The sequence below is a fragment of the Muntiacus reevesi genome, chromosome 2, assembly GCF_963930625.1.
Source record: "Muntiacus reevesi chromosome 2, mMunRee1.1, whole genome shotgun sequence".
In the NCBI taxonomy this organism is placed as follows: Eukaryota; Metazoa; Chordata; class Mammalia; order Artiodactyla; family Cervidae; genus Muntiacus; species Muntiacus reevesi.
In genome coordinates, this window is record NC_089250.1 from 133,834,137 (window position 1) to 133,855,141 (window position 21,005).

General features: G+C 44.6%; 2 protein-coding genes across 3 annotated transcripts in view; one reads left to right on the plus strand and one right to left on the minus strand.

The window, feature by feature from the left end:
- Positions 1 to 21,005, minus strand: part of LIPA (lipase A, lysosomal acid type) — a 138,436-nt gene that overhangs the window by 86,434 nt on the left and 30,997 nt on the right. For both annotated transcript variants that reach the window (XM_065922885.1, XM_065922886.1), the window contains exon 2: positions 8,362 to 8,448. The gene's annotated coding sequence lies outside the window, so the exon portion shown is untranslated. The remainder of the gene's footprint in view (positions 1 to 8,361; positions 8,449 to 21,005) is intronic.
- Positions 1,888 to 13,147, plus strand: IFIT3 (interferon induced protein with tetratricopeptide repeats 3). The gene is made up of 2 exons (XM_065922875.1): positions 1,888 to 1,990; positions 11,470 to 13,147. The coding sequence occupies exons 1-2, from the start codon at positions 1,986 to 1,988 to the stop codon at positions 12,923 to 12,925; spliced, it is 1,461 nt and encodes a 486-aa protein (XP_065778947.1). The 5' UTR covers positions 1,888 to 1,985; the 3' UTR covers positions 12,926 to 13,147.

Below are 21,005 nucleotides of genomic sequence, written 5' to 3' on the forward strand. Positions count from 1 at the left end.
AACTGAGAAGATTCCTTAATCTTCAAATCAGCCTTGAGAACTATCCTCCCTCTACTTTCATGGATATTTACATCATAGGAAATTCTATTTTTAAAAAAAATCTCTCAGGGTATTATCACTCCTTCAGAACGCAAAGCATAAATACCCAAATTTATCAGCTAGGCAGCTCACCCAACAATATCACATGTGTTACTATTTCCCAGTTTATAGCTGGGAAAACTGAATGATTGCTTTGGATCTCAGAGATCCTAAGTGCCCAGTGTTTATTCCAGGGCTTGGCTTCTTATATTTCGCATAGGGGCAAAAAACTCAGGCTCAGTGATTTGATTCACGGATAATCCCAGAGATGGTAAATAACACAATTAAATCCAGGTGGCTCAGATGATAAAGAATTTGCATGCAATGCAAGAGACCTGGGTTCGATCCAGGGGTGGGGAAAATCCCCTGGAGAAGGGAATGGCAACCCACTCTAGTATTCTTGCCTGGAGAATTTTTATGGACAGAGGAGTCTGGTGGACTACGGTTCATGGGGTGACAAAGAGCCGAACACGACTGAGAGACTAACCATAGTGGGGCCTGAGCCACACACATCAAGGTGCACACTGGCTCCCACAAGTAAGATGACTTGTCTAAGCTACTTTTTACAACAGTATTTCTTGAGCAGTCTTTCACATCATGTGCTCCCAGAAACCCTTATATAAGAATCTCCAGTCCAGGTTGGATGCATGAGACAAGTGCTCGGGGCTGGTGCACTGGGATGACCCTGAGGGATGGGATGGGGAGGGAGGTGGGAGGGGGGATCAGGATGGGGAACACATGTAAATTCATGGCTGATTCATGTCAATGTATGGCAAAAGCCACTACAATACTGTAAGGTAATTAGCCTCCAACTAATAAAAATAAATGGAAAAAAATAAAAAATAAAAAACTTTAAAAAAAAGAATCTCCCGGAAAAAAAAGTGAAAGTGTTAGTCGCTCAGTCCTGTCCCACTCTTTGCAACACCATGAACTGTAGACTGCCAGGCTCCTTTGTCCATGGAATTCTCCAGACAAGAATACTGGACTGGGTTGCCATTCCCTTCTCCAGGGGATCTTCCTGACCCAGGAATGAAGCCGGAGTCCCCTGAATTGCTGGCGGATTGTTTACCAGCTGAGCTACCAAGGAAGCCTTCACTTCTCCTACATACTATTAAATAATGCAGTTTCCTGGGACGCACCCTAGCATTCGGGTTAGATTCCTGAAATCGCGATTTTTATTTATTTATTTATTTGCCACTACACACTGCTTGCGGAGAAGGCAATGGCACCCCACTCCAGTACTCTTGCCTGGAAAATCCCATAGAGGAAGGAGCCTGGTAGGCTGCAGTCCATGGGGTCGCGAAGAGTCGGGCACGACTGAGCGACTTTACTTTCACTTTTCACTTTCATGCATTGATAAAGGAAAAGGCAACCCACTTCAGTGTTCTTGCCTGGAGAATCCCAGGAACAGCGGAGCCTGGTGGGCTGCCGTCTATGGGGTCGCACAGAGTCAGACACGCCTGAAGTGACTTAGCAGCAGCAGCAGCAGCACACCGCTTGTGAGGTCTTACGTCCCCCACCAGGTATGGAACCTGCACCACCCCCACCCCACCCCCACGATGCTCTGTTCCCCCAAGTGGAAGGGGGGAGTCTTAACCACCAGACTGCCAGGAAGGTTCTCAATCATGATTATAAAGGATTTGCTTCTACTGAGTCATGATAGATTTCAGCTTTGTTTCTTTTTCCTCCCCTTGATTTCAACACAGCTTCACTTTCCATTTCTTCTTCTGTTTCATAAAGGCAATCATTCAGAAACTGAGAGAAAGCATCAGCTGACGCATTCTCCCCACCCCACTTCCCTTTTAATAGCTCCTTCAGTCTTTACTTGAGGCAGACTCGGAAGAATTCTGAAGAGCAAATCAGCTTGGACCCCCTCTATTCAGAACAGCAGAGAGCAGATCGCCATCATGAGGTCAGTGAGATAAGATGCAGGCAGCCTCGATGTTGAATGCAAATTGTAAGCCGAGCTTCTCGAGTGCAGGCAGGTTCCAGAGTTTGTCCTGTGCTTGTGGACTAAAGTTCCTATATCAATATGGGCACCTTTTATTTCTGAGACTTTTTCTGGTGTGTGCACTCAGATTCCCTAAGCTTCACGGGGAGGGGCTGGGAGTGGGAAGCTGGATGAGAGAGAGACTTGGCAGGAGTGATTAGATCCAGTCAGGCACTAAGTTTGCAGATTCAAATTTAGATCTAAGCGAATTACTCTTTGGGGGGCTTTTCTGTTGTTTTCTTTAAAAGAACGAAGAGGTTTTCTTTTTGTCATTCTAAAAGGAAGCATTTCTTTTCAGCAGATGTTATTAAAGATGAAGTTGGTAGTACAAAACCAAGTCATGTTGGGAATTCTGCCCTGATAATTTGATCACTTCAAGATGGGAAGTGGAAAAAACAATCCTTACAGGTGGACTTTTTTTTCCATTTCTTATATGAAAACAAACCCGAAGCTTGGAGTTTATTTTTATTGCTGTAATGAGAGCTTGTGAGCAACAGAAATAATTTTTCTTCAAAACATAAGGACGTAATTGCTTTCCTGTGTGTGTGTGCTTAGTCACTCAGTGGTGTCCAACTCTTTGCAACCCCATGGACTGTAGCCCACCAGGCTCCTCTGTCCATGGGGATTCTCCAGGCAAGAATACTAAAGTGGGTTGCCACGTCCTCCTCCAGGGCCTCTTCCCAACTCAGAGATTGAACCCAGGTCTCCCAGTTTCTTTCCTAGTACTGATCTAATTTCTAATGAATGAAAGCAGAGCAATGATTGCCTGGGGATGGTGGAGGGTGGGATTGGGCTTGACTAGCAGGGCACACCAGGGATGATACAAATAGCCTACAAGAAGGTAGTGGTGGTGGTTACATGGGTATATCCATTTGTCAGAATTCATCAAACTACACTAAGTGGGTACATTTTAGTATATGTAAAGTTTCTACTTCTTGGTAAACTTGATTTTAAAAGATATGCATAGATCTGCCTGAGTTCTACCAACAGATAGAGCCTCAGGAAAGATACAGCCGAAAAAAGGGAAAACTTTCCCATCAAGCACCAATGGGAAGGAATTGAGAAACCGATTGACTGGGGAGGGGGCATCCTAGTGACCATTCAGGGAGTGAGTACAAGCAGCCCCAAGGGCTCCCAGATGCTCTGCAGGCTTGTATCTGGGGATGGGTGGTTAGAGGAATTTACCGCCAAATGACTCAGATCACCTTTCCTGTATAATGGGCTCCCAGTTATGAGTATGTGAACGGTGTCTGCATAAGTGAGTTGACCAGAAAAACCTAGCCCTGCCCTGTGCCTTGGTATCCCGACTGCCTGAGAAGTTTGGCAGTGACCTGTGCTTGGGTGTGTCCAAAGCCACTGACCCAAGGAATTCTGAGAGAGGCTCTCTGGACTATGGTGGACTGAAGCCCACATCAACATGCCTGTTCCCGCTTGTTGTCGTTTAATTGCTCAGTCATGTCCGACTCTTTTGCAACCCATGGACTACAGACTATAGCCTGTGAGACTCCTCTGTCTGTGGAATTTTCCCAGGCAAGAATACTGGAGTGGGTTGTCATTTTCTTCTCCAGAGGATCTTCCCGACCCAAGGATGGAACCTGGGTCTCTTGCTTGGCAGGTGGGTTCTTTACCACTGAGCCACCAGGGAAAGCCTGTTCCCAGAGGCTGTGATAAAAATTGCCAAACTGGGAAGCCACCTGGGGAAACACCTCATACCTGTGGGTTGACTGATGAGTGCCTTTGTCTGCCCAATCCACTGTGGAACTGTGGGTCCCCCTGCACACGCAGAATTCACTTAAAATGATAACACTAATATGCCAGTGACCATGGCAGTAACAGTTTTAATGTGATCAGTAGTTGTCAAGAGGTCTACACGCCTTATATCATCCTACCAATACCCCAGGAAGGGAACCCTATTATTTTTCACTAGCCTCATTTTGTAGGTGAGAAAAATGGGTCTCAGAGGGCAAATTACTTGGCCAAGAGGTCACATAAAAAGTAGGTGTCAGAGCATGTCATTATTCAGGAGCCACACTCCAGTGCTAAGCATCTTCTGACTCTGGTCAATAGGGCAAAATGTCTTCATCATGCTTATGTTAGAGAGGAAGGGCAGGGACTGGAAGGTCTGGGCCCTTGGGGTCCCTAGTTGGAGAGGGAGGACTACTCCTCAGAGTGCTCAGAACCATGCCTTAGATAAGGGTAGAAGTGGATCTCCCTAGGGCACAGTCTCCTATCATTTGGTTGCAAGAGAAAAAAAAGGTAATTTAGAAGATATCTTCTAAAATGGCCTGGAATAAATTATAATTATGCTGATTTGGTGTTTGCTAATAGATTAAATATGTATTTCTTAATTTGATAATAAATCTATCTTACCAGTTCATGCATTTTCATTTCTGTGGCTCTTTCTGATCTACAGAGTCAGGTGCTGAGGACGTCCTCCCAGCAGAGCCAGCAGCTGGTAGCTGAGAAGGGATGGGAGCTGAGGAAATGAGGCTAAGTGATGTGATTCAAGAACTTTCCCAGAGGCTGGTCAAAGAGAAGACTGAAATCCAGGCTTTCTGGGGTTATTTTCCTCTCTTCTAGATTGTCTGACTCACTGTTTGATACATTACATGATCTCTCATAAGTAAATGGGAAACTTCAAAATACCTCCAGGGACTTCCCTGACGGTCCAGTGGGTAAGACTCCACGCTTCCACTGCAGGGAACATGGGTTTGATCCCCAGGGAACTAAGATCCCACAGGCCACACAGCCAAAACCCCCAAACCAAAACAAAATAAAGGAGCTCCAGGACTATGCTTCTCAAAATATGATACAGGGACTCCTGCAACAGAATTTCCAGGATGCCTGTTAAAATGCAGAGTGCTGAGCCCAGGTCCACCCCCAGGCTGCGTCTGAGTCTCTGGGAAAGAGAGCCTGTAATATGCACAGCATCCACAATGCCTTCTTTCAAACTCACAAGCAGTTACAGAAGCTGTGTAAAAGGGCACTCCCAGCAGGGAACTGAGTTCAGCTCTGCATATTCAGTTTCAGTTTCTCCTCAGCAGGAATCTCACTAGCACTGCCTCAGTTTTGTTTTCCTTTTCTGTTTTATAAAAGCACAGACCTAGCAGCTAGTATCCTGAGTGGGAACCTCCTCTGCATTTGCTTGTGATCCACAAGCAGAAAATAAAAACCTGCCTGAACCCCAGCTTCTCAGAATTGCAGGGAAACAGCCATCATGAGGTAAATATTCTCTGCTTCTCTGATAGGAAGTTGAGAATCTCATCCAAATCTTGAGTGCGATGTCCTGAAGTATGCTAATCCAGTGTTTGCTATAGATCACACATGCATTACACTCATTTGATCATAAATCTCTTGCCGACTCGTGCACTTTTATCTCGGTGGCTCTTCCTGTACAGAGTCAGGAGCTAAGAGCTTCCTCCCAGCAGAGCTAGCAGCCGGTGGCTGGTAGGAATGGGGGGAGTTAAGACAGCCTAGGAGGGCGTGCTGAGATCCCTTCAGCAGCAAAATCTGGTCCATGGGAGCTGGGGCCTGGAGGAACGTTGCTAGGCGGGCCCTGTTCCTTCTTTTGTTTCTATATTTGAAAGGACTAAATCAGAGCTTTGTGTGTTTTGTTGTGGCTATCCTGGTCATTTTTAAAGCATTTCCTTCTCAGGAAATGTGCTAAGGATTAGTTCAGTGCTGTAAAACTTCATGACGAGACTGTTTTTGCCTTGAAATCTGCCCTTTCGGGACTGGGGAATATGTCTCTCTGAACGGTCTTCTTACTGACCTTCTAGACAAGGAGTAAGTGTCTCAGAGACACAACTTAGTGACTAAAAAACAACAACTATATACATATATATGTGTATATGTGTGTGTGTGTGTGTGTGTAGAGAGAGAGAGAGAAATTATTTAAAACAACTTGCAAAAACACATGAGCTAAAGGAGTAACTGAGGATACTTTGGGAAGTGGATTATTGGTTTTTGAAAAGAAAACAGTATTTTTTAAATTAAATCAGAATTATCTTCAAATGTTTTATTTTGATCTATTCAAATATGTTAGCATTTTCATAAATATCAATTACGTATGACACATGTAAACATATCAACTAACATACAGTTAATAAAAAAACGAAAAGTTTTTGGGGAACTGAGTATTTCATGTACCTAACTATATAGAAGTGACCAGAATGTCTAAGATAATCCTTTTTTAAAATGTTTATAATTGATATATAAAACTGTAAGATATTGAAAGTGCACACTCTAGTGATTTGATATACATATACGTTGTGAAAGGATTCCCCCATCTAGTTAATTAACATATCCATCACCTCATATTTTTTTTGGGGGGGGTGAGACCATTTAAATTCTACTCTCTTAGCAGATTTCAACTATACAACAGTGTTATCAAGTGTACTCACCATGTTTCACATTACTTCCTCCAACCATATTCATCTTATAACTGAAAGTTTGTATTCTTTCACCAACCTCTCTTATTTCCCCCTATTTCTTTTGTATATTTATCATAAATTTTTGCTTTGTGGTTACCATGAGGCTTTTTACAAAACATCTTATAATAGTCTATTTTAAGCTGATAACAAGTTCAAACACATACTAAAACTCTACCTTTTTAACTCTCTCCTCCTCCCATAGTTTATGTATTTGTTGGCACAATTTGTATATTTTTACCTAGTGTGTTCATTAACAAATTACTGTAGTTATAGTTGTTTTGAAAACTTTTTCCTTTTAATCACTAGATTCACAAATGATTCACCCACTAAGGCAACAGTATTTTTTTTTTGTATATTTTATTGCTAACCTGTAACCAAACCCTTCTCCCAGCTGCGTAACCTTCTCTCCATATTTAAGCATATTGCTGCTGCTGCTGCTGCTGCTAAGTCGCTTCAGTCGTGTCCGACTCTGTGCGACCCCACAGATGGCAGCCCACCAGACTCCGCCATCCCTGGGATTCTCCAGGCAAGAACACTGGAGTGGGTTGCCATTTCCTTCTCTAATGCATGAAAGTGAAAAGTGAAAGTGAAGTCGCTCAGTCATGTCCAACTCTTAGCGACCCCATGGACTGCAGCCTACCAGGCTCCTCCATCCATGGGATTTTCCAGGCAAGAGTACTGGAGTGGGGTGCCATTGCCTTCTCCGAAGGCAACAGTATTTTAATGCTAACCCCCCGGACACTGGCTCTGGGTTTCGTTTTCTTCTTATCCAGATCTCAGGAATCCCAACTCAATGTAATTTGCTCTAAATCATACTTCCATGGGAGATCAGGTATCAAATATCTAAGCAAACTGGCAACCCGGGATGGAAGGCTTAGGGAAAATCAACAGACCTGATTTCCAACATTCAATAGGTTTTGTAATCATGAAGCCACATACAGAGCTGGCTACCCTCTTGAATAAACTGTTCAGCATTACCACACATTTCTTAACATGGCCAGCTTTAGCACTGGTGAACTCGTGGTACGGATGGAATATCCCCAGGAGTTCCATACTCCAGGCTCTCTCACAGGTTTAGGAATATTGAGTGGGCTTTTCTGCTTGCCCTACTTTCTTAAGCAATTGAGATCTTCTGAAGTTTATGACAAGATTGGAATATGTTTCATCTTGGAAGAAGAATCTTTATCAATCAGTGCTTTTAAACTTGCTTTGCAAAGATCCCTCTGGTTCATCAAAGCCTGTTATCTGCCCCTACGATGCACCCCACTACTACCCTTGGGGGGAAAAAGTATTACCAGACTGGCAAGGTGATTTCTGGCTCTGCTGAAATGAAAACATCCAAGGTCACCTGTCTTTCTGCAGACTCACTGAGAAGTTGGATGTATATTCTCTATAATCCTTAGAGTATTCAGCTGTTGTTCTCAGGCACTTAGATAATACCTACAAATCTGCAGACACATTTTATTGATCTGAAACTCATGCTTTTTTTCCCTCTAAACTTCCTAATTGGGCAGTCAGCAAAGTTAACATGTGTTGAAACACTGAAATGCCTTTATAATGCGTTAATTGCATAACAGCTATAGACAGATTTGTTCAGTGATTATAACTTATATCTACTATTTATTTTCTAATATTGCTACACTTGATCAATACCGCTAACCTGAGTTTTGACCTACTGTCCTTCATACACGGCAGCTAGAATCCCCAGGAGAAGCCAAACTGAAAAACCCTAAATGGAGAGGGAAGATTTTAGCACTGTGGTGCTCTAGCAAGGGACCAAGAGAGTGAAAAGGACTGCCCAGAAAAGAGGCACACACATAAAGGGATATCTGCATAGACAACACTCCTCGCTTGCCTTACCTTGGGTTGATTCCCTTGCCTCTGCATCTCTCACTGTAAAGCACGCCGCATGCCGTCACACTGCATCACAAATGGCTTAGGTGAGCACTGTGGGAGAGAGACAGGAAGTTGATCAGGGCCCTGGCAGCAGTGGTGCTGAAAAGTGACAGTGAAAGTCACTCAGTCATGTAGGACTCTATGTGACCCCATGAATGATACAGTCCATGGAATTATCCAGGCCAGAATACTGGAGTAGGTAGCCTTTCACTTCTCTAGGGGATCTTCCCAACCCAGGGTTCGAACCCAGGCCTCCAACAATGGGCTTCTCTGGTAGCTCAGCTGGTAAAGAATCCGCCTGAAATGCAGGAGGCCCCAGTTCAACTCCTGGGTTGGGAAGATCCCCTGGAGAAGGGAAAGGCTACCCATTCCAGTATTCTGGCCTAGAGAATTCCATGGACTGTATGAGTCCATGGGGTCGCAAAGAGTCGGACACAGCTGAGCAACTTTCACTGCAAGGGCCAGTGCTGGGCCACGGTAAACTGCCAAATACAGTCAATGGTTCCTCTTACAGAAAAACGCGTTTGACAATTTAAAGAGCTTTCCTTTATTCGGAGGTTATAGTCTCACTCCTTCAGTGATAATAAAAGTGCTTCCTTTCTTTTTCTCTTTTTTAGATAAAATTTTAGCAAGCACAGATGGTTGGTACCTTTTCAGATGAATTTTCTCCCTATGTCAGTGTTGCCAATAAGTTGGCAGCCCTGTTTGTTTCATAACAATTTTCTGAAACTATGCTAGTCCATGAAATCCAAAATTGTGGACAATGGTGGGTTTAATGATTCTGGAAGTTCTTTACAATTTTATGGTGCCAATAATCTACTGATAAAACAGGAAGAGTACAACATCCATAAACTATACCCCAAGCCCCAGGAAAATATAGGCATGAGAACACATTTTGAGAACTTAGGTAATTTATTTAACTAATTAAGGCAAGTGATTTCCCTTGGTATCTTCCAACTAAAAAACACAAATGTGTCCATTTTGTTTGTCATTTTTCAAAACAAATTTATTCTTTCTGGGGATCTGGCCTATTTAGAGTGACTGCTTCAATCAAACTGAAACCAGGCCTTCATGGGTCTTTGTGTCACTGTAGGGAGGTGTGGAAAAGAACAAAATCATGTAACACAGTGGCAAACATCCCTGGGCTTTTGTTTCTTTCTTTACATGGTTCCTAACCAGACTGTGAGCTCTGAGGGTCAGAGATTACCTGTATTTTTCTCAGCATTCCTAAACACTAACAAAGTGACGCAAAGAGGTAGCCTTGTGAAGGGTCACTGGATGGCTAAATAAACCTGACTTCATAACTGAAACAGGCAAGAGAGACCTCAGTTCCTCCGGCTCTGGTGCTCTCCTCTTATCCACCTTAATTAACCTACTTCCTGCGCAGCTGCTCACACGATAGAAGGGATGGGCTTTGTGGGTTTCCTGAATAGACCATAGATGTAGAAAGGTAAATCTAGGAAGCAAGACAAAGTACCGTCTCCTCTGTCTTGGAAAACTTAGAGGTATGTATCAGTGAGAGCTACACACACAGATACTCCAGGTTGATGTCAGCCCCAACTCACAAAGGCCGGACACAGGCAAAAGGCATTTGCCAAATGCTATTGTTCCAGGCTCTCCCCATGTGTTTGCTGGTCAAGAAGTAAACCGTTTTGAGCACTGCAGTGGTGGGAATCCATTCAACCAGGGACAAACCTAAAGGTCCATTCTGGTTTCACTGCTGAAAAATGTACAGAATAACATAGGAAAGCCAGTTGAGATCAAATGTGTAAGCCCATTCCTGGTACCTTCCCACTTGAGCTCTGAGGAAAGCTGATGACCACAGTGCAAGGCAAAGCTGGCAGGTGGGCAACCAAGAATTCTCCATCCCAGGAGTCCATCCTACATTAAGGATGTAAAAGCTAAAGAAAAAGAAGACTTTAGTGAATTTTGAGCTCAAAACTGGTTTTTCTGTGTTATTCTGTATGTTTTTCAGCAGTGAAACCAAAATAGATCTTCAGCTTTATCCCTGTTCCTTGTAAGGGAAGAAGTTTTGTATAATTGGACACATTTTGGTTTACCCTCATTGAGAATTTTAACCTGTTTTTGTATGACTGCTACAATAATTTTGTAAAAATTTTATTTATTTATGGCTGTGCTGAATCTTCGTGGCCGTGGAGGCTTTTCTCTAGTTGCTGTGAGGGGGGCTACTTTCTCAGAGCGTTGGCTGCTCTTGTTGAGGAGCATGGGCTCTAGGACATGTGGGCTTTAGCAGTTGTGGCTCCTAGGGTCTAGAGCACAGGCTCAATAGTTGTGGTTCAGGGACTGAGGTGCTCCACAGCATGTAGGATCTTCCCGGATGAAGGATAGAACCCGTGTCTCCTGCGTTAAGAGCCAATACACTGAGCCACCAGGGAACCCCAATAAATTTTAAACATATTTCTTCTAACAACTTAAAAAAAAACTTCTCAGGACAAATTTCTTATACTCTACTTATTGGTTCAAATAAAGATTCTCAGCTAAGGATGGTTAACATACGTACACACACACACACACACACACACACAATGATAGAGACAACATGAGGGCAACAGAGAGAGAGATTTACTCTAAGGAACTGGCTCAAGTGATTATGAAGGCTGAGACAATCTATGATCCCCTGTCTGTGAGCTGCAGACCCAGGGAAGCCAGTGGCATAAATCCAGTCTTGAGCCCAAAGACCTGAAAACTGGAGGGCAGACGGTGTAAGTCACAGTCAGAAGGGAGGAGAAGACCAAAGTCCCAGCTCACGCAGACAGGCAGAGACAGCAAAGTGACCCTTCCTGGGCCTTTTTGTTCTACTCAGGCCTCCAACAGACTGGACGATGTCCAGCCACACTGGGGAGGGTAATCTGCTTTACTCAGCCAACTGATTCAAATGCTCTTCTCTTCTGGGAACATCCTGGCAGACATGACCAGAACTAATGTTTAACTTGGTAGGCTGGACATCCCAGGGTCCAGTCAGGTAGACACACAAAATAACCCGTATTTGCATCTCAGGGTAGCATACTTGCCAGGTGCACATCACAGTGACTGTGTTTACTTTCTCCACAGTGAGGACAACAAGAATTCTCTGGAGCAAATCCTTCCACAGCTGAAATGCCATTTCACGTGGAACTTGTTTAAGGAAGAAACTGTCTCTCATGACCTCGAAGACAGAGTGTGTAACCAGATTGAATTTTTAAACTCTGAGTTCAAAGCTACAAAGTACAACTTGTTGGCCTACATAAAACACTTAAAGGGTCAAAACGAAGCAGCCCTGGAATGCCTACAGCAAGCCGAAGAGTGCATCCAGCGAGAGCACGCTGACCAGGCAGAGGTCAGAAGCCTAGTCACCTGGGGAAACTACGCCTGGGTCTACTATCACCTGGGAAGATTCGCAGAAGCTCAGCTTTATGTTGACAAGGTGAAACAAGTCTGCCAGAAGTTCTCAAATCCTTACAGTATTGAATGTCCTGAACTGGACTGTGAGGAAGGGTGGACACTGGTAAAGTGTGGTGGGAAAAAAAATGAAAGGGCAAAGGTGTATTTTCAGAAGGCTCTGGAAGAGAAACCCAACAACCCGGAATTCTCCTCTGGACTGGCCATTGCAATGTACTACCTGGATGAGAGGCCAGAGCAGAAGTCCTCTGTGGACATTCTGAAGCAGGCCGTTGAGCTGAGTCCTGACAATCAGTACATCAAAGTTCTCCTGGCCCTGACGCTGCAGAAGATGAATGAACAAGCTGAAGGGGAACAGCTGGTTGTAGAGGCTCTGGAAAAAGCTCCTTGTCAAACAGATGTCCTTCGCAGTGCAGCCAAATTTTATCAAGGAAAAGGTGATCTAGACAAAGCAATTGAACTGTTGCTAACGGCACTGGAATCCATACCAAACAATGCCTACCTCTATCACCAGATTGCATGCTGCTATATGGAAAAAGTCAAACAAATTCAACATACAGGAGAATCTGAAACTAGTGGAAATGGAGAGAAGATTGAAGAACTAAGGGAACATGCTAGAAACTATATGAACAAAGCAATTGAGAAGGGAATAAATCCTCTGCACGCATATTCTGATGAGTTCCTGGAAAATGAAGAACGTTATCAGACAGCTTTCAGTAAGGAGCTCCCAAGCACCAAGGAAGAAGAGCTCCATCAGCACGACTGCAATCCTCAGGAGGATCGTGAGATATCTGAAGACACTGCAGTCCAAAGTTCTTTAGACGGTTTACCCATAAGCACAAAATCAACTGAGAAAGAAAAGATGAAATTCCAGCTACAGAATGTAGCTAAAAACCAGCTACCACAGAATGTAGCACATTCCTGGTCTCTCCAAGGCTTAACTCACAAGATGAATGGAGAGCTGCTGCAGGCGGCTGAATGCTATGAAAAGGCACTGGGCCACCTCCTAAGGAACAGCCCTTCGGGCATAGGTAGCATTTTCCTGCCAGCAACTGAGCGTGAAGAAGGCAGTGAGGAAATGGAGCAGGATGCAGACAGCTCTATACTCAGAGAGCTTCCCGACCCCTGAGCTGAGACAGAGAGGAAGAAAAGGAAGAGAGAGTCAGGGAGCGGGAAGACTGACATTGTAGGGAGGAGGGTGGGAAAGTAGATCCCCAATCTGAGCTTACTGAGCAAGATGGTGCTGCTTATCGCTTTAAGGCATGTTTCCAGAGAGTGGCTTGCTCACAACTGTCTTCCCTGTCCATACCAGCTACACACAGTTCTCTGGTCTGCAGGTCTTAAACTGCCAGTGAGAGAGTAACAGGCAGGAAGGCCAGGGGTCTCCAAATGGAGGTATGAGACTGTAAGTGCCAGACATTTTTATCTCTCTTAACCGGCAGAAAAGAACAAACCAGCGATCTGTTTTTCCTTCTCTATACAAAATTAAAAGGAGGTTTCTCCTAACATTCTGTGTGGCCATGACACCTGGTCTCACCTAAAGCTAACTACTCCCAAACCTTGAGTTAACCAATACATTTCTTTTTCGTATGGAAATGTTGTCTTAAGCTATGTTAATGAACCCCAGACTCCATCTTCAAGTTGGTTCCGCCAAAGGGCCTAACTTACTTGTTCAGGTATTGTTCCCCTAATCTATGTAAACGAAACTATTTGTTGGTACAAGGTGCAAGTCAATAGTTTTATGGCCTGGGATGAATTATCTGGTGCCATTCTAGATTTTATGACATTCCTTTCTTTTCATTAACGGACTGTGAGTGACTATATACCATACAGCTAAAGACTAGGAGGGGGGTTCTCTTTTGCCCCCTTCTGATGCCTATGTCAGAAGCTTTCTCTATCTCCTTTATACTTTAATAAAACTTTATTACACAAAAGCTCTGAGCGATCCAGCCTCGTCTCTGGCCCCGGATTGAATTCGTCTCCTCCGGAGGCCAAGAATCCCGCGTCTTATCGTTCAGCAACAACCTTTCATCTTGGGGGCTCGTCCGGGATCCTTCAGGACAAGGTAAGGATGCTTGGAGCTCTACTTCTTTGTTCTCCTAGCGAACACGTTTTCCGCTGTTCTTTACTAACTCTACGGTGTGCTTGTGTGAATGAATGAAAGGCCCTGCTCTGCGCTTCCTCGGCGACCTCATAAGGCTTATGGCAGAAACTTGTCGGGGGTTTATACCGACCTGCCAATGCCAAGAGGCAACCAGTGTCCCCTTTGGGAGCCGACCAGAAACGGGCTAAGCATGTGGACCGAACTCTTTTTTCTCGGTCAAACTTTTCGGTCTCTGACCATTTCATAACTCCTTGGGAATTAAAAGTACTAACCTTATCTCTCGGATCTTAGGCTTTCAAGAGACTTGTAACCTATGTTGCTACTCTACTGTGGTCTAGGTCTCAAACTTGGATTGGTAGTTAGGAAGCGCCTAGCCTCGCTAGGCATGGAAAGTTTGGAAGCTAGATGGAGCTCTAACTCCCAGAGCATCTCTGATGTTAAAGGTTACTTGGATTGGAACTGCAATGGTTTTTTTCTTTTGGTAACACTGGCTCTTACTGGAGCAGAGGAGGCTCTTATACCGGTGTGGTGACTCTTGGAAGGAACATCTCAGTTTCATGTTTGTATCAGTCTTATTGTGGTCAGGAATATACTCCGGGTCGTGCACAGGCACTCAGGTGACGAATGTGTCCCCCAGAGGTCTTGGCTTGGGAGGCATTCCGGAAGGTTACTCTGATTGCACCCTGGGTGGCATCAGAGGCAAGCGAGGTGAAGAGCTGGACGTCAGTCAGGGATGCCATCAGGTCTACCCCTGGTGCATCCCCACCCCGTCTCGGTGGTAGAACCGGGAGGGACGAGTGTGACGCCTGCGTCGGTAAGGGACAGACTAAGTCCGACCAGGAAGGAAAAGCTTTTGGTGTAATGTCTGTCTACACCCCCATCTAGAGCAGGGAGGGACGCCTCCGGTAGAAAAATGGCGCTGGTCGCTTTTTTTCTCTCTTACAGATGGGAGCTAACAATTCCAGCCTCACTCCTTTGAACTGTATCCTGAAAAACTGGGATAGATTTGATCCCCAGGGCTTAAAGAAGACACACCTGGTCTTCCTATGTGATACTGCATGGCCGCGGTACCCACTGGAGAACGGCGAACGGTGGCCAGTTGGAGGGTCTCTTAAGTATGATACTGTTTTACAATTAGACCGGTTCTGTAAAAAGCAAGGGAAATGGGTAGAAGTAGCGTATGTGTTGCCCTTTTTCTCTCTGCGAAATATGCCAGACTTATGTCCTAAGGGTGTAGATTTGGGCGTGAAACCTTCCGCTCCCCCCTGTCCTCCTACTTTGCCTCCGTATCCCGGGCTCCAAGCTGAGGTTCAAACTGCTTTGGTCTCAGTGGAAACACAAACTGAGACTCAACCTGCTTCGGTCTCAGTGGAAACACAAACTGAGACTCAAAGTGCTTCGGTCTCAATGGGAACCCAAATTGAGATTCGAACTGCTCACGTAGAGGTCCAAACAACTCCTGTCTCAGTACGACTTCAGACTACTCTGGTTTCAGTAGAAACTCAGACTATCAAAGTAAGAGATGAGATGGAGGACAGGAGGCAAAGAGATAAAGAAAAGCAGGTTTCTCCAATATATCCCTGGGATATGCACAGAACAGCCAGAGAGACTGAGGGACAGCCACTCATGCTGTTGCCTCTTCATGAAGTACCCACCGGGAGAAATTATCAGTCTATGAGAGTTAATAAGCCTTTTTTCTTATCAAGAGATACAAAGAATTAAAGAGGATCTGGGAGACTATTTAGAGGACCCAGAAAAATATATTAGAGCTTTTAAAGGTGTTACTCTGCATTATGACCTTACTTGTGAGAGAGTAACAGGCAGGAAGGCCAGGGGTCTCCAAATGGAGGTATGAGACTGTAAGTGCCAGACATTTTTATCTCTCTTAACCGGCAGAAAAGAACAAACCAGCGATCTGTTTTTCCTTCTCTATACAAAATTAAAAGGAGGTTTCTCCTAACATTCTGTGTGGCCATGACACCTGGTCTCACCTAAAGCTAACTACTCCCAAACCTTGAGTTAACCAATACATTTCTTTTTCGTATGGAAATGTTGTCTTAAGCTATGTTAATGAACCCCAGACTCCATCTTCAAGTTGGTTCCGCCAAAGGGCCTAACTTACTTGTTCAGGTATTGTTCCCCTAATCTATGTAAACGAAACTATTTGTTGGTACAAGGTGCAAGTCAATAGTTTTATGGCCTGGGATGAATTATCTGGTGCCATTCTAGATTTTATGACATTCCTTTCTTTTCATTAACGGACTGTGAGTGACTATATACCATACAGCTAAAGACTAGGAGGGGGGTTCTCTTTTGCCCCCTTCTGATGCCTATGTCAGAAGCTTTCTCTATCTCCTTTATACTTTAATAAAACTTTATTACACAAAAGCTCTGAGCGATCCAGCCTCGTCTCTGGCCCCGGATTGAATTCGTCTCCTCCGGAGGCCAAGAATCCCGCGTCTTATCGTTCAGCAACAACCTTTCACCAGCAAAAACAGTGCTTCAGGCCTGCATGAGGCATTCCGTTCTCCAGACAGCCCTGTGTCTGCCCTTCTTGCCAGGGTCATAACTGGCGACTATCAACATAATCTCATGCTCTTCATCCCATTATTATCCAGGCTTCTGGGCCCCCTAGAAGACTAGCTTCTGACCAACCCTGGAATGTTCTTTATGTCTTGCTTTTGGCTTCAGCTATATATTATTTTTGTTAGTGATTCTACAATAAATATATATTGTTGATTTGCTGTTGTTGTTTAGTCACTATATCCAACTCTTTTGTGAGTCCACGGACTGCAGCCCCACCAGGCTCCTCTGTTCATGGAATTTCCCAGGCAAGAATACTGGAGTGGGTTGCCATTTCCTCCTCCAGGGGAATCTTTCCAATCCAGGGATAGAACCCGTGTCTCCTGCATTGCAGGTGGATTCTTTACCACTGAGCCATCTAAGAAACCAATATGCTTGATAGTAACACTATAATCAATTTTAAAATTTCAACTTGGGATAGATTTAATTGTATGGTTTGTGGGTGTGTGAGACTAAGAGTGACATCAGTTCTCAAACTTTCTCTTGCAATGGATGGTAAGTAATTGCCACAGCCATCCTAGGCTATTCTCAACACACCCATTTTAGCTTCTCTTTGGCACTAATGCCCTCACCCTGTAGCCAGTTCATCTGTGGGCTCTGGGAACTGGGACTCTCATTCCAGCCCTGGGGCCTCAGCTGGGCCCAGGGCCCAGTGAGTATCTACTGCTGTAGACCAAGGTGCACCAGAGTGTGAAGGGTACCAAGACTAGGCTGGCCAAAGATCTTTAACCTCCAGAGTGAATGAAAACATTCAAGTATTCTCCTCTCAGCTGGGAAATCCACAAGGGCTGTTTGGTTTGTGCAACCAAGTGATGGACTAAGAGTCCTATCAACTTCCACTCAACCCACTAAAAGACTGGTGCTCATAAACTTTTCCAGTGATATCCTCTGATTGTGTGCAGAGGAAAATTATTAAATTAACATACCAGATCCCAGAGAAGACAGAAGAACTGGCATTCCCACTTGGACTGTGAGCAGAAAGCCAGAAAGCTGAATCTTTGTCATGCAGCAGAGGAATCTGGCTGTAGGAGCAGCAGACTTCGGTGAGGGTGCCCCCCACCCCTGAGTTATCTGCTGGCCCCACCAAGGCAGGGGAGCCATTAGGTGTCCAGCAGTGAACTCTTGACTCCAGGCCAGCCCTGACCTGGAGCAGCACTGTCTCGTGTGACCAGTTCCAGAGGGACACTGGGCCCCCATGAGGCATATGACGATGGAGACTAACAGTGAAAGCCTGATTGAAGCAGAAGAGTGATTGGAGATGAAGGCAGGGACTGGCTATTTCTTGCCCTCAAAGATAGCTAGAGCTCTGGGGTAGGTGAGGAATTACCTATCTTTATGCCGACACATTGGGACTTCCCTAATAACTCAGCTGGTAAAGAGTGCTCCTGCAATGCGGGAGACCTAGGTTTGATCCCTGGGTTGGGAAGATCTCCTGGAGAAGGGAACAGCTATCCACTCCAGTATTCTGGCCTGGAGAATTCCACAAACTGTATAGTTCATGGGGTCGCAAAGAGTTGGACACGACTGAGCGACTTTGACTCACTTCACATGCCAACACATATACTCAAGGACACAAAGAGTTTGGATACTCAGGGGAAATTGGAGGCTTTCTGCACACCTATTCCAACCGGGGTACCTAGTTCCATCCTCAGACTATATAGGTAGCTGACTCACAGAAGGATCATGAACACTGCCCAACGCCGTCCCTCTGCACTCGGAGGGAGTCTCATTCACCCTCCAGATGGTGCTGAGGCTTCCCAGAAAACGCAGCTGACTGGTCCTGACCTACACACCGGGCTGTGATTTATTTTTCACTTGGATAATGGTATTGAAAAGATGCCTGCACAGCAACAATCTACCTTTGTTCAAGAACACATCCTCAACCCACGTTTCCTGGTGTGTGACTCTGATCTCACAGATCTCTGCCTCTGGAGACACAGAAGGAGTCACATGAACCGCTGGTGTTCACTGTCATCGGCTCCTTACTACCTGGGGCCATACTCAGTGTTACCCAATTAGTACCCAGCGGGGACTTCCAGATCAATTTCATTTTAACTCCACCCTGACAGTCACAAATATCTGTACGGCAGGTTTGACTTGCTATCACATAGCATGTCCCGGGAGCTTCTAAGATTGTCAACAGAAAGACAGTTGGAGGAGTGGGGTAAATCTCCACAAAGGCAATCACGGACCTCTCCCCTTAAGTGTGTCAGATCAAGGAGGCAGGGACTCCACCTCCTTTGCTCACAACTGTGTGTGCATCCCCCAAAATAATGCCTGGAATGAATTAGGCTCTTAAAAATTTTTGATGAATGAAGGAACGTGTGTGTATGCTCAGTTGGTTCAGTTATGTCTGACTCTTTGCAACCCTATAGACTGTAGCCGGCCAGGCTCCTCTGTCCATGGGATTTCCCAGGTAAGAATACTGGAGTGGGTTGTCATTTTCTTCTCCAGGGGATCTTCCCAGCCCAGGGATTGAACCTGCATCTCCTACACTGGCAGGAGGCTTCTTTACCACTAAGCCCTCAGGGAAGCCCTCTAAGCTCACTGCCAGCACCTGAAACTGGTAGGGGAGTTATGAGGCTCAAAAAGGTTTAGTAACCTAACTAAGGCCACACAGGAACAGAACTGGCAAAAAATGATTAAATAAAGGAGGAACGATGGGTGATGGCCTTGCAAATTGCGTTCTTTTCTGAAGGTGTGATATAAAAGACTTGAGAGTTCACACTACTATTAATTTTTTAAAAGATGTATTTTTCTCTAAATGTTGGAGAACTGATCCTCAATATCACCACAGTAATAGCCATTACCATATGTAAATGCTTAACATGCAGACTTCAAGACTCCTAGGTCTCCATGAATTTGACTTTAGAATGTGTTTCTATAGAGACAAGAGAGATCACTGGGGTTAGAAAATGGTCTCTGGTGTCAAGCTCCAGCTTGACTGATGAAGGATGTCTTGATGTTTTCTTCCTCTCTTCCCTGGCCTACTGAATGAAACTGCACCAATTTCAAACACCTTCCTCTCTGCAAAAGAGGATATTCATGACATTTTACGGAAAAGGGACAGTTCAACTGAAGTATATTTCTAGATTAACAGCAGGCATGGCTGCCTACCACCACTCCTTTTCTTGTCATTTCAAATCAAACATCTAACAAGTCAAGAAAAGGGACTCGAAGGTAGCCATCTGCCAGTGAAGTGACAGTCAGAGCTACTCCCTGACCCTGAGGATCTCTTTACTTGATTCAGTTTCAGAGTTTCTACAGCATCAGCACCTGGGTCCCTAAAATTGTTCCTGGCTCTCAATCATTGACTAACCTGGTCCTGACAGTTGTCCAAAAGAAAACAGTATGTCAGAAATACAATTCCTGGGTAAAAGCAAGCAAAGTTGCTTTTCTAATGACTCCTGTATTCTGTATATATTCTGGATCCAGTATCCCATCTTCTCAAACCTTGAACTGATAATGGCTCAACAAACCAGTACATCTTACTCATGGAAATGTTTTTCTTCAACTATGTTAATGAAACTATGCATTTGCTTGGAAATCTGCCTTTCTTCAAGATTCATGTCAATTGTGTTATGGCCTGAGATGACTCCCCTTGTGCCATTCTATCTAAAAATGCATGTTGTGGGAGAGGGGCCTGGTGCAACTCTCTCAGTCTTGAGGTGTTTCTTTTATCTGATTAGCAGCTTGCTAACAGGTATAAAACACCTTGCTAAAAACTATCAAGGGGGCACTCTTTCTGTTCCTTCTGATGTCTATGTCAGAAGCTCTCTCTATCTCTTTTTATACTTTAATAAAACTCTGCTACACAAAAGTTCTGAGTGATCAAGGCTCGTCTCTGGCCCCAGATCAAATTCCACTACTCCAGAGGCCACGAATCCTGGGGTCATTCAAGGCTCTCGGCCACAACCTTTCACAGGGGTGGGGAGGGCACTGAAACCAGCTATTAGCTGGAGCTAATTCCTAACATCCAGGAGCAGTCAGGAATTCAACCACTGGATGATGCCTTTACAATCTTATCATAAGAAAAAGCACTGATATACTTTGCTTCCCTGTGATTGGCTTAAGGGCAGGTGAACAGCAGAAAATATTTTGCCCTGGAAAGTGTACTGACCTGAAAAAATCATCAAAAGACACAGGAGAAGAAATGAAAGGTGTGAAGTTAGGGACCATGATAATAAGCTCCAACAGTGCAATGAAGAGAGATGAGATCAGTCAGGGAATAGGCAGGGAACTTGCCATTAACAAAGGGTCAGATTGGAGAGCAGGGCCTGACCCCTGGTTCCTCCCAGTTGCTCTACGGTGCAACATTAGGTGTAGGGCTAGTCCAGGTATCACTTAATGAATTTCATTAAGATTTTGGAAAGTGCCCTGGTGTTGGCTCTAGACCTATTCGAGTCTCATCTCCAATCTGCAGTGTTGGGAAAAAGTATTCTGACTTCTGTGATTCTAAAATATCCCGAAATAAAACCTGGAAATAATTATCCCTCCCAGTGTTTCATAAAGATTAAATGGT